This window comes from Canis lupus, chromosome 16 (genome assembly GCF_011100685.1).
Source record: "Canis lupus familiaris isolate Mischka breed German Shepherd chromosome 16, alternate assembly UU_Cfam_GSD_1.0, whole genome shotgun sequence".
Classification (NCBI taxonomy): Eukaryota; Metazoa; Chordata; class Mammalia; order Carnivora; family Canidae; genus Canis; species Canis lupus.
Genome location: NC_049237.1, coordinates 36,911,676 through 36,924,442, shown reverse-complemented (window position 1 = coordinate 36,924,442; position 12,767 = coordinate 36,911,676). Strand labels below are relative to the sequence as shown.

The 12,767-nt window shown below is 52.8% G+C and overlaps 1 protein-coding gene across 3 annotated transcripts in view; it reads right to left on the bottom strand.

The window, feature by feature from the left end:
* Positions 1-355: 355 nt before the first annotated feature.
* The window catches only part of PRAG1 (PEAK1 related, kinase-activating pseudokinase 1), a 58,360-nt gene continuing 45,948 nt past the window's right edge, over positions 356-12,767 (bottom strand). For all 3 annotated transcript variants that reach the window (XM_038560225.1, XM_038560226.1, XM_038560227.1), the window contains 2 exons: positions 8,893-9,650; positions 356-1,703 (listed from right to left, as the gene is read on the bottom strand). In XM_038560225.1, coding sequence (XP_038416153.1) covers positions 510-1,703; positions 8,893-9,650 — 1,952 coding nt within the window. In that variant the 3' untranslated portion in view covers positions 356-509. The remainder of the gene's footprint in view (positions 1,704-8,892; positions 9,651-12,767) is intronic.

Below are 12,767 nucleotides of genomic sequence, written 5' to 3'. Positions count from 1 at the left end.
ACAAGGTAGCAAAGCCAGAGTCCAGGCTTTGCTCTGTTGGCAGAACTGTCCCCAGCCTCGGCGCTGAGCCAGAAGGGTACATAATTGGGCAGCCCCAGTGGCCCAGTGGTTTTGTGCTGCCTTCAGCCCAGGGTGTGATTCTGGAGACCCGGGATCGAGTCCCATGTCAGGCTCCCTGCATGGAACCTGCTTCTCCCTCTGCCTGTGTCTCTGCTTCTCTCTGTGTGTGTCTGTCATGAATAAATAAAATCTTTAAAAAAAGAAAAAAAGAAGGGTACATAATTGCAGGAGGAAACTGGGGAGACTTGGGGACCGGGGGGTGGGGGAAGCAGAGTAGGCAATGACAGCCACAGTCTTTCATATTTAGATATTTTATATATATATTACATCCAAGTATGAGAGTCGTTTGTACCATTTCCCAGGGGAGGCAGAGGTTTCCAAGGCAAGGTCGGGCATGGGGGTGGGGCCGGGGTCAGGCGGGGGAAGGGGCGGGTGGGAGTGGGCTGCGCTCACAGAAGCTGCAGGAGCTTCAGGGACTGCAAGAGGGCCCCCGGCTCTGCGGCCGCCAGGTACTGGCAGCACAGCCAGTCCTCCAGCTCCACCCCGCGCCTGCGGTCCACCGCCCTCTCCGCAAACTTCATCATCATCAGGGCCCGCTTCATGTCGATCCAGTTGTGCAGGGTGCCGCACAGCACCTCCTCCGACGAGCCGGGCTGCTCCAGCAGCTCGCGCCGCGGCCCCCACAGCAGGCACTGCAGCACCCGCTTGGCCTCCCCGATGCGGATGCGCTTGATGGGGTCGGCCTCGAGCAGCAGGTGCGCGAGCTGCTGCAGGCCCGGCGAGTAGAGGGACAGGGCGGGCAGCGCGGGCAGGTCTTCCTGCCGGTAGTCCTGCTCCCGCAGCTGTGCGCGCACCTCGAACGGGTTGGGCTGGTGCAGCAGCTCGTAGATGAGGATGCCCGTTTGGAACTCATCGAACTTGCGGTACTGGGAGGCCGACACGATCTCCGGGGCCAGCCGGGCCTGGCTCTTCTTCTGCTGCAGGTTGGCGGTGCCGCCTGGCTTCTGCTTGGCCTTCAGGAAGTTGCTGATGATGAGCCGGGGCAGGTACTTCTCCCCGGGCGCTGCCTGGCAGGCGGGGGCGGCCGAGGAGCTGGGAGGGACGCCGGCTGGGAGGGTGGCAGGGGGGCAAGGAGACGGAGCGGCAGCGGGGGAAGGGGACGTGGCCGCGGCGGGGGCACTGGGGGTGGCAGAGGAGACAGGGGGAGCCGGGGTGACAGAGGAGGGGCCAGGGGGGGCCTGGGGGAAGCAATGCACCAGCAGCAGGTTCTCCAGGCACAGGTCTCGATGGATGATCCCGTGCTCCTTCAGATGCTCTAGCCCGTTGCAGAGCTGCAGCAGCAGGAAGCACACGCGCCGCTCATAAACCTCAGGTTCAGACTGGTGGCTGGCGGCTGAGTCCCGCACAAAGTCTGAGGCGGTCTGGTGGGGCACCTCTGGGGTGATGACCACCACGCAGTCCTGCTCCTGGGCAGGGGGCTGTGAGGGCGGTGCAGGGAGAGGGTCCTTGGGTGCGTCAGGAGAGGTGAGCATGCTGGAGGGCACGGAGGCCACAAAGTGGCCGCAGTCCTGCTGGATGTTGAAGTGCACCGGCACAGAGGGGCTGCAGTACGAGGCTGCTCTGGGCTCAGGGGTCTTGCAGATCTGTGGGGAGAGGGCAAAGTCAGGCCAAAAGTGGAATCCATCATCCTGGGCAGCAAATAGTGTTGGGACATTTGGGTATCCGTTTGCAAAAAAGGTGAACGTAAACCCTTACACCCACCATACTCACAAATCACCTCAAAATGCATCACACGGACTTAGGCGTATGAGCCAAAAATGCACATCTTAAAAGACAACGCAGGAATCTTTGAGACCGTGGGTCGGGCAAAGAGTTGTCAGATGCCACACCAAAGGCACGGTCCAGAGAAGAAAAAAGTAGATAATGATCAAAGTTCCAAACTTTTGTGCTTCCAAAGATATCATGAAGGAAGGGAACAGATAAGTCATAGGCTGGAGAAAATATTTACAAAACACACACCTGACAAGTGGATTTTTTAAACACAACTGAACAAAAAACTCTTACAACTCAATACTTTGGTGATAAACTACCCAATCAAAAGTGAGCAAAATATATTAATAGGCATTTCACCAAAAGAAAAAAAAAAAGCAAATGGCCACAGACACCTGAAGAGAGCCCCACTATCAGGAGTCTTTAGGGAGATACAAATCCAGACCATGGTGGGGTTCTAGTTGCCACTTGCTAGAATTCTATAATAAGAATGACAGACAATAACAGGTGTCTGTAAAGATGTAGAGAATTGGGAACCCTTACAGTTGCTGGTGGAGTGTAAAATGGTGCCATCATCTGGAACACAGTTTGGCAATTTCTTTAAAAGTTAAACATAGGGGCACCTGGGTGACTCAATCGGTTAAGTGGCCGACTCTTGATTTTGGCTCAGGACATGATCTCAGGATCCTGGGACAGAGCCCTGGGTTGGGCTCCCTGCTTAGCTGGGAGTCTGCTTGAGAGTCTTTCTCTCCCTCTGCCCCCTACTCCCCTGGCTCGCTCACTTGCTCTAAAATAAATAATAAATCTTAAAAAAAAAAGTTACACATAAAATTACACAATCCAGACAGAAGGAGTGGGGTCCCTGCAGAAAAACGTGCAGGGTGGCACCCTGGTATCAGTAGGAAGACATCATCAGCCCAAGGTGTGGCCTGGACAAACTCTGAGGAGGCCAGACAGGAGTTCACACAGGCAGCCAGCCTGACTCCCCAACCCTTGCACCCGACGGTCACTACCTGACAGCAGATATGTTTGACCACTGGGGAACTCCCTTCTTGGGGAGTCTCAGGGACAGAAGCAGGCCCCCCTAGGATGTGGCCACGTCCCCTCAGGCTGCCGCAGTTTCTAGATCCAGGGAAAAATGCGATGCCTGCTAGCTGGCATGGCCTGCAGGGCCAGCCAATTTTATTGGCGCTGCTAGATGGCCACACACTATCCTCCGAGGGTGAGTCATGGAGCTGAAAGGAAACAGAAAGCTCTCCAGGGCTGGGGATGCCCAAGTGCCCAAGGCACTCTCCGAACTGGAGGCAGGAATAAACAAGCAGGTGATCTCAAGCTCCGCTGGGGAATCCCCGCAACCATCTCTCTCCTGCCTCTTCAACATCTTCTTGTTCTAATGACAGCGCCAGCCGCCTGAGGATCCTCAGCAGCGCTAATCCTCCTCTGGCTGCCACACAACTGGAGTCTCGAGCCAGAGATCGTGGCCTTCTGGCAGGCCTCAATTTCCCCGTAATTCCACTGAAAGGGACAGAAGACAGTCTGTGGTCTCTTCTCCCAAAAGGATACAGCGCAGCCTCAGCCATGCTCTACGGAAAGGTAGGGACTGGTACCCGACCCTGCGGAGAAAGGCCCCTCGCATCTACCTGTCACATCGTCCTGCACACAGCCCATGATCACCCCTCAGGCTGCTGCGCTGCCGCACACGAGGGGTCACGGCAGTGTTTATGAAGCGCCACGTGCTAACAGGGGACATTTTCAGGAGTTCTGTTGCAAGCACCTTTCCAAAGAGATTTATTTAGATTGCAGCTATACAAACCTCCTCAGCATAAATGCCTAGCCTCCGAGGAAATATTTAAAAATAACTTGGGGGGCGTGCAGGAGGGCATGGGGAGGGAGGTAACACATTTAGTAATTTCTCTATTATAGAAGTAAAACAGAAATAAAATGGCAGCACATCTTCTTCCAGACATTGCTTCCTATTACACTAAGAGAAATGATTCGGGAACACTTATCTGAGGGACGTTGTTGCAGACTGCATTCCAGCCCACCCAACTATATTTGGTTTTTATTTTTTCAAAGATCTTATTTATTGATTCATGATACACACACAGAGAGAGAGAGAGGGGCAGAGACACAGGCAGAGGGAGAAGCAGGCTCCATGCAGGGAGCCTGATGTGGGACTCAGTCCCGGGACTCCAGGATCACACCCTGGGCCAAAGGCAGGTGCTAAACTGCTGAGCCACCCAGGGATCCTTATATTTGGTTTTTAAAGGCAGTCTTCAGAAACACTATTAAATGAAAGCGGGGTGAGCCTGGGTGGCTCGGTTGGTTGAGCATCTGCCTTTGGCTCAGGTTATGATCCCAGGGTCCTCGGATAGAGCCTGGAGTTGGGCTCCCTGCTCAGTGGGGAGTCTGCTTCTCCCTCTCCTTCTGCTCCTCCCCATTGTATGCTTTCTCTGTCTCTCAAATAAATAAATAAAATTAAAAAACAAACCCCAAAAATGAAAGGGAATTTGCAGTCTTCCAAAAGTGGCCTCACATATAGATCCCAACCACCGTGTACAGACTCATCTGCCGTGCCATCTGTGGATATGTGGGCAAAGTGCTGCTGAGGTTGGGGTCATTCTCCTCCTGTGAGAGCCTCTCGGCCACCAGACACCAGCCCACCTCTTCCATGTGTGAGGCACTGGCCTACTAAGCATTTTTTACAGAGTCTCACTAATCCCAGACAACCTAACAAGGTAGGAGGAGGTAGATGCTGCTACAAAAAAGGAGACAGAGGCTCCAAGGGGATAAATTATTTGTCCAAGATTGTCTAAGTGAGATGTGTTCCAGGGATCAAAAATATGGGCTTGGGAGTGAAAAGGACCTTGGCTTAACTACGAACTCCGCAAACACTGGCAAGTTACAGTGGATTCTTGCTATCTGCAGGATCTGTGTGCCACAGACATGAATGAGTGAATACTGACCCATTGCTCCTTAAGGGAAATCGAAGGCAAAGCTCTTACGAGCGTCTGGTCACAACATTTTTACCAAGTGGCCAGCACAGAGCCTTGTTTTGTGTGTGCTTCTGTCTAAAACTGCCTTAGCAGTAGCTACTGTTGATTCGTTAACCCAGAACTCACGGCAGACAGCGCCGGAACTCGTGCCTGAACGAAGCCTACCTGACATTCTCCCAGAGGCACATCACAACCTTTTTGAACTCGGGAACACTAGGCAGGACTTCAGTGCTCACTTTGGTCCTTCTCGACAGTGAAATCATCACCACAAAGCATGAAAATGTGAAGAACGAGGCAATAAATAGACCACAACAAGACACCTGTTTATAGATGAGTGCTGAAACAAGGAGCCGGAGCCTTGCCGGGTTCCACCTGGGCTGGGGATTCCCACATCGGGTGATTCACGTTTTCCCCAACTCTGTGCATGTGGGGAAAAAATGATCTGGGGTTACACATAAATTTTAATGAGTGAATTCAAAATTACGGAATCCACAAATGATGAGGATCAAGCTTATTGGTCTCGGACTGTTTTCTCCTCTGCAGTGGGGGCAGCAATAGGTCCCTTCTCCCGGGCCATGGTGAGCAGTCAATGACACAGGGCAGGTGCGGCTCTCAGCACTGTGACTACCCCAGGGTGAGCTCTCACTGGAAAAGGTTGCTATGGTGATTGCGCCGCAGGTCTGGCTGGAGCCACGTGGTGAGGCAATCCAGAGCTGGCTTGCAGGTTATTGTACAAACCTGGGAAGTGCAGCTGTCCAGGGCCTGGGAAGTGTTTCCAAGGGTCCCATTTCTCAAGGGTTATCAAACACCACTGACAGTCTGCCCAGAGAGCAAATGAAGGAGCAGAGTGAAATGGCAACTGATCTGGATGCATTTCAAAATCAGTGACTAGTCCTTAGCCAGGACCCCCAGCTTCCTCATTGTCCCGCATCTGAGAAGTCAGCACAGTGCACAGGCTGGGGAGTGGGGGGATCCCCTCACCGCCCCCCAGGCAGGTGCCCCTGAGACCTTTTTTTTTTTTTTTTTTTTTTTTACAGTGCTGGATGGTTGGGGTGGGTAGAGGAAGGGGAGTGGGGGTGGGGAGGCTTCTTTACCCTCACCCCCTCTTCATCTTCAGGGAGTCTGTGCTTGGGTTTTGGTGCAAGACCACACAAACCTTTGGTTCAGCTCACATTTCAAACATTTTGCTGAGCCAAGTCCTTACTTGAAACTTTGGAGTTACAGCCTCATTCGTGGCTAAAAATCTGGGCTAAGTCACGTTTGTTAAATAAAGAAGGCCCAGCTGGCTTAACACAGGTCCCTAATTACCGAACTGGAGTTCTGGTTGAGGAATAAAGCAGCTCTGAAAACTCACACACAGCTGACGAGCCCCCCCAACCCCCACCCGCCCCCCCATATTCACGGAGCAGGGCTACAAGAGCTGACTTTAATCTCCCGGCTGCTGCAGGGCGCTGAGCCCACGAACGGAGGGCCCGGCGTTTAGTGGGAGCAGGTGTGAGCTGCTTTGGTTACAGGGGACTTGCATGCAAGCCCCTGCCTGGCACCAGGCACAGATGAGGTGGGCTCTGCGACAGAGCGGCGGCGCAGGGCGGGCGGGGGGAACCGCTGGGTCCCGCGGCTTCCAGATGACTGCGTTCGTCTAGACTGCAGCGCTAATGAAGTGGAACAGCTGCACGTGGGAAATGATGTTCCAAAAGCCCCCACCCCACAATCACCAGGCTGGGCACGCTTGCAAATTGGTACCGGTGTTCTCTAGACTCTAGATATTTGAGGCTCTTCTCCAAATTTCCATTTCCTGCGTCGCAGAGATGGTCTTTGAGCTGCCACGTCTCTGGCAAAGTCAGATAGGACACCCCGGGACTCTCTCCCTTAGAGGGCTATCCTCTCCTTTCCTTATGGTTTACATTTCTGATGAAATGAGGAGGAACGCTTGTTTTCAACCTCCTCGGGGAAAGCTGGATTTTCTGCATTGTTCTTCAGAGAACGTGACTGATTCTGCGTGATTGTAGGAGGTCCTGGATCCAAGCTGCACCTGACAAGCACTTAGAACTATAAAAACCAGACCCCTTTGCCCCGAGATTCTGATCGGGGCAGAAGTTGTGACAGGCAGCGCCTTAGGTCTTGCGGCAGGGTCACGTCACTTTCTACCCCATGGCAAGAGGGAGGAAGACTCTTCCACCGGGTTCTCTCCTCCTCCAAATGGAGAGGCCCTGCATGAGCCTAGGTCCAGCCTCAGGAGCGGGGTGGCTGCGGCTGATGTCCTTGACCCCAGGGAAGGGGAGGAGGGCTGGTGCACAGATCACCTCCTCAGGTTCCCTGGGGCTAGCAGGAACCCCAGGCACCTCCTGGCCTCAGTCTTCCAGCAGCTCACATTTGCATCCCTTTCACGGGCTGGGGTCTGAGCCCACCCTGATAATCGGGCTCCTTTTCAGCTCACTGGCAAGTCCACTACTTCCCCTCTACAGAATCCAGCGCCATCCTAACAGGAAGGGAAACACTGGGATTGTTTCTTTTTTGCTTTTAACTGTGGCTGGAGAGTGGCAGGGTGTAATCACTTACCAAGAAAGTTTAGATACAAAGAGGCAATGAGATTCAAGAAATCCACAGACTCTCACACAGGTCTCCTTAATGTTTTCCTCCATCTGGTGCCTGTCATCTTAGCCATACCTGCCTTGATTTCTGGACCCTCAGCTGGATCCTCCCTGGAGCCATACTGCCCCCACCACCCTGTTTTTTTTTTTTTTCCTAGTAAGGTAGCAAATAATTATATGTAGCCCCCCAGAACATACAAATCGGGGTTTACCCATCTATCTTTTATCTTTTTACCCGTCTATCTAAAACTAGATATCAAGTTTTATCTAACTTGGTATCACCAAGTTCTTCAGAAAAAAAGCTCACAGTAAAAGTCACTACCATTTTCCTTGGCCAATAATCGTAATAGCTTTAAAAACCCCACTAGTAAGCAGGAAGCTACCCTCCCTCCCGAGACCATTTCATGTTCATTCACTATTTGTATTTCTTTCTAACTGGAAATAAAAGAATATCTGGGGACAGGTGATCGCAGGAAAAAGAGCTCCTTTCTCGCTCTCCACAAAAGCTTGCATTTATAGGAGAACTACAGAACTACCAGGTAACCAAGGGACAGCAAAGAAGATGAGAAAGGAGGCCACATGGAAGGACCAGCATGTGTGGCACAGACCACAGTGGCCACATGGGTGCCAACAGTTTGGCCCACTTGCTGAGAGCTGCACCCTGAGAGAGAAATGGAGCGGGGGGAAGGGGGGGGTGGTTTGCAACAGCCCTGATCTGGTGGCAAAGATTAAAGAGCTGTGTTACCTTGGGCTAGTCACTTAACTTCTCTGAACTTCGTTTCTTAACTGACAGGATGGTAGCAGAAGTGTTGAGGGTAAGACAAAGCAGCACTCCCATCCATCTCAGCTACCAGCTAGCTGTAGGCAGATTACTTAATCATGTTGAGCCTCAGATCCCCCATCTGAAAAACCTCTGTGTCCTGTGACGATACGAGGTCATGGAGTGAATCCACCTAAGACACTTGTTGCATAGTGAATGCTTCATCAATGCAATTACTCTTAGTGCTCAAGATGATGCCTAGGTCTGGCTCTCTCCAGCTCTAATATTTGAAGAACAATTATCTTCATTGGTTATCTCCCATCTTAGGTTACAAGCTCCATAGGAGACTTAAGTTCACCTCTATCTACTCAGATCTTTACAAAATGTCTGGTATGTAGTAGGCACTCTGTAAAAATCTGCCGAATAAATGAACAAACTCTCTGCTGCCTTCAAAGACAACTTGTTTCCCTAATCCAACTAGATCACACAGGTTCACTCCTGGAAGCAGAGGATGAATGTGGCATTGACACTACAAATCTCACTGCACCATGTCCTGGGCCGGGCTGAGAGTGCTGAGTGTTAGTGGGAAGCTCAGGCATCAGGCCTGCACCTGCAGCCCAGACAGTAAGAGGACCTGCTGGAGCTGTGGCCTCGTCACAGCCGGGGCCAGCTGTCTGCGGTGCAGAATGGAAGCAGGGGACAGGGTGGTACCTACTTTCACAGCATAGGTGCTGCCGGGGTCCTCGGAGCAGGTGGCGCAGTAATAAATGGCATCCCCCGAGTCACAGCAAGGCTTGTTACAGGTCAGTTTGAAGAGCGACCAGTTATTCTCATTGAAGCGCAGCTCCTTTTTCTGGCCGCCCATGAAGAGGTCCTCACACTTGGCCGAGAGGCGGACCAGGGACTGGGCATAGAGCCCCCCGAGCTTGGTGTAGGTGCCCTCCTTGCTGCTGATGCTGCTCAGGAGGCTGTGGAGATGGAGCTGGGTGCTGCCGGTGGACGCCTGGCTGGACACGCTCAGCTGGGAGGCCGAGGCCGAGGGGACCCCTTTGCATTGGAGACCGGGGCTCCCACAGCCGCTCTTGCTGCCCACCAGCCCTGGGGCTGGCACCCAGTGGCCGCTGCCTTTGAAAGTTTTCTCCAGGGGCTCGGAAGAGGAGAAGATGTGATGGTGGCGGCTCCCCGGGCTCGAGGAGTAGCTGAAGTGGGACTCTTCGTGGGCACACACATTGCTTTCTGAGTGGCTGAGGTTCAGCTTGGGACTCGCTGTTCTTGGCTTAGGAGAGCCTTGGGTCCAGAAGAAGCCGTCGGGTGAGGAGGCTGCCCGGCTCACTAACTTCTTCTGGGGGAGTGGTGGGGGCTGGAGGGGGCCACCGGGGGACACATCCTCAGTGAAGCCCGAAGGGAATGGAACAGGAGCAAAGAGCTTCTTCCCACTGTTGGTGGGGGAGTGCGCTGGCTCGGACGAAGGCCCTGAAATTGAGAAGCAGCGACAATCAGGCTAGAGGCCAATGCCATTCAGTTCTGGGGTCCTGTGGTCAAAGGAATTTATTTTATTTGTATCTACCTCTTAGGGACAGCAAATGCACAAGGAACAAAATTTGAAATGCAAAAAAAGGTATAACGGTGTCCATGAAGTCTTCCTCCAACCCTATCCTTCCACACCCAGTCGCCCTTATGGAGGGAACCACTGCTGGCAATTTCCAGGGATCCTACCAGAGATGTGCCAAACCAGTCAAACAATTACAAAAGGAGATATTTCACATCAGATGTACGGATCTATTCACTTCTTTTTAACAGCAATCCCATATCATCATAGGCAAGTATCATCATTTATTTAACTGATCCCCTTGTGATGGACACTTAGGTTGTTTCTAACATCTTGCAAGCCATGCCTTCAACGGCAACAGCAAACCTGAATGTGTGCTTTGAATGGATCTTTTAAAAAGTTTACAGAGGGTACAATTTACCTATAGTAAAACACCCCTTCTTTTTTAGTGTGTACTTCTTTGAGTTTTGACAAACACCCTGGTGCCTTTTGGGGGGCAGGGATGACCCAGAAATATCTCAGAAGGCAGAAGTACATGACTATAAATGAGGAAATAAATCTCAAGGGACCCCCAATTCCCAGAGTGGGGCATGTAGATGCTGACCTGTCAGAGGGGGGAGGCTCCATTGCAGCCTCAGCTGTCCCCCCACCCCCACCTCGCCCCCACCCCGAGAACATGCGTTCAGAATGTTCAGAAGCGTCACAGTGAGCTACAGGGCCAGTCTAGACAGGATGAAGAGAGGACTTCACTCTTTCTATCAGCATAGAAAATGGAGGTTTCACAATGAAACAAGCTCAGGTAAAACTATGCGGCAGAGGGGCGGGGGGGGGGGGTGCCTGGGTGGCTCAGTGGTTGATCGTCTGCCTTCAGTTCAGGGCGTGATCCTAAAATCCTGGGATCGAGTCCCGTGTCTGGCTCCCTGCTCAGTGGAGAGCCTGCTTCTCCTTCTCCCTCTGCCTCTCTCCCTGCTCATGCTCTCTCTCAAATAAATACAATCTTTAAAAAAAAAAAAATGTGGTGGGGTGGGGGGTAGGAAGAAGCATGGCCACTGGGCACAGAAAAGGGCAAAGTGAAATAGCCCTCATTTCTTTCTGACGGGAGGATGTCCCCACTATTTTGACAGCAGCTTTTAGGGCGGTAACAGAAGCACTAAATGTAGTTGTAGGTCGTAAAATGCATCCTAGTACCCTAAAGGTGAAAATGTGAGAGAAATGCGGGTCTCCGACTCAAGGGCACAGTGACATGCGCCCCTTGTGGAGTGCCCCAAGCTGTGTCATCTTAAGGGCAGGCCATGGGTGTCTCTGTGCCTCTCCCCACCTTGGCAGGATGCCGGGATGCATGAGGTGCCACAAACACCGGGGGCCCAAGCACATACCGAAAAGCCCCAAAGGAAGCAAACTGTTCATTTTGTGTTGATGCACGTGATCTTTCTCAGGCTGCTCCTGAAGAGTTAACAACTTTCTCTGCTCACACTGAGTCCCCCCTCTGCTTTCTCCAACCAAAGTTGGGACATATTCTGGGGACAGAATGACCCCTCCAAGGAACAAGCACTGACTCCAGGCCTCCCCGAGGTCAACCCTGGGTCTCCTTACTCAGGATACTCCGTGAGGAGGGGGGGTCCCCTCGCCCTGGGCAGAGTGGGCACTGACCTCTGTGCCACAGCTTGAATGACGCGAGCTGTGTCAGTGAGGTGACAGCAGGGGCCTCCCGTCCAGGACAAGCCCAAATGCAAAGCTTACAGCAGGACAATCCCAAGTGCAAAGCATGCATGCAGCCTGCAGGACGCAGGAGCTGGGAACCCAGCCCCACAGTCTGGTGCAGCACAGAGAGGCTGTCGGGCCCACACCAGCACCTTCCCTGGCTCTGCTGTCTCTCTTCCCAGACCCCAGAGAAAGCCCAAGGCCTCTCACACTCCCACATCTGCAGCAGGCAAGCGCTCTTGCTGCCCAGTAGCTTATCAAGATCACAGTTACGTTTTCCTTCCCACCTCACCCTGCGTTGCTAATGACAGGCGGGGCGCCTGCCAGCAAGGCTGAATGAGTGATTTATACCCACCCAGGGAGGCCAGGGTGATTATAAACTAAGCAGCAGTGGCACAGTCAGGCCAGGCAACCTTACACACCCTTGTATTGTCCTCATGGAGGGGGGGGGCAAGCGATAGCCAGCCATCCAGCCAGCCAGAGAATGGAGACTCTGATTGCAGCTGATCTTGGCAGGTTCTGGAACCCTGCGGTCTGTGGGACCCCTGGCCCACACTCTCCAGGAAGAGACTTTTCCCCTCTCAAGGGTGCAGGCAGCAATGGGAGCAGATGCAGGCTAGGGCCGTATATTCACTTCCTCTCTGTCCTCCCTCTAGCAGAGGCTGAGAGAGCAGAGGGGGGATCACTCACTGGCCCCTGGGCTGAAAATGGAAAAGCAAAACCCTTATGTGTGGGGTTCTCACAGGATACTCAGCTTCAGCCACCAAGTACCCAGGTGATGAGCAAGAGGGCAGCCAGATGGAAACAGGTCCGTTTCCCGGCCTTTCTGCATTCTGGACAGCAGAACGTGTCGCAAGAGTCTGATCTCCATTTATTATCAACAGACAGAAGTGGGGGACAAGGAGGGGCAGGGGAGTGTGAGCAGAGTCTGGTCAATGCTTTAATCTGTGTCTCCAGTGACAGGGACAGCCTGGGTATGGTGAGGACTCCTTCTGGTCCCCAGTCCGGCTGGCCAGGGTGTTTCTGACAAATCAGTTTCTGGACTAGTTGCCTCTTTAAGCCTTGTGCTAGTTCCTCATCCTTAGTGGTTTGCCTTCCTTGCCCTCCCTGGACAGGTCTCCGGAACACCCCCATCACAGCCTTTTCTGCCTCGTCTGTGGTCTGAGGACAGACAGCAGGACCAGCCCCGAGCTCGTGCTATCCTCACCCAGCTGAGTTCCCTCATTTAAAAACTGACTGAATCACAGCACAGCCAAGGCCCCTTCCAGCATGAATAGTCTATAATTTTAGCCACTCTCTCCATTTTCAATCTCTCCCAATGTGCATTTTGTCTCAAAGCT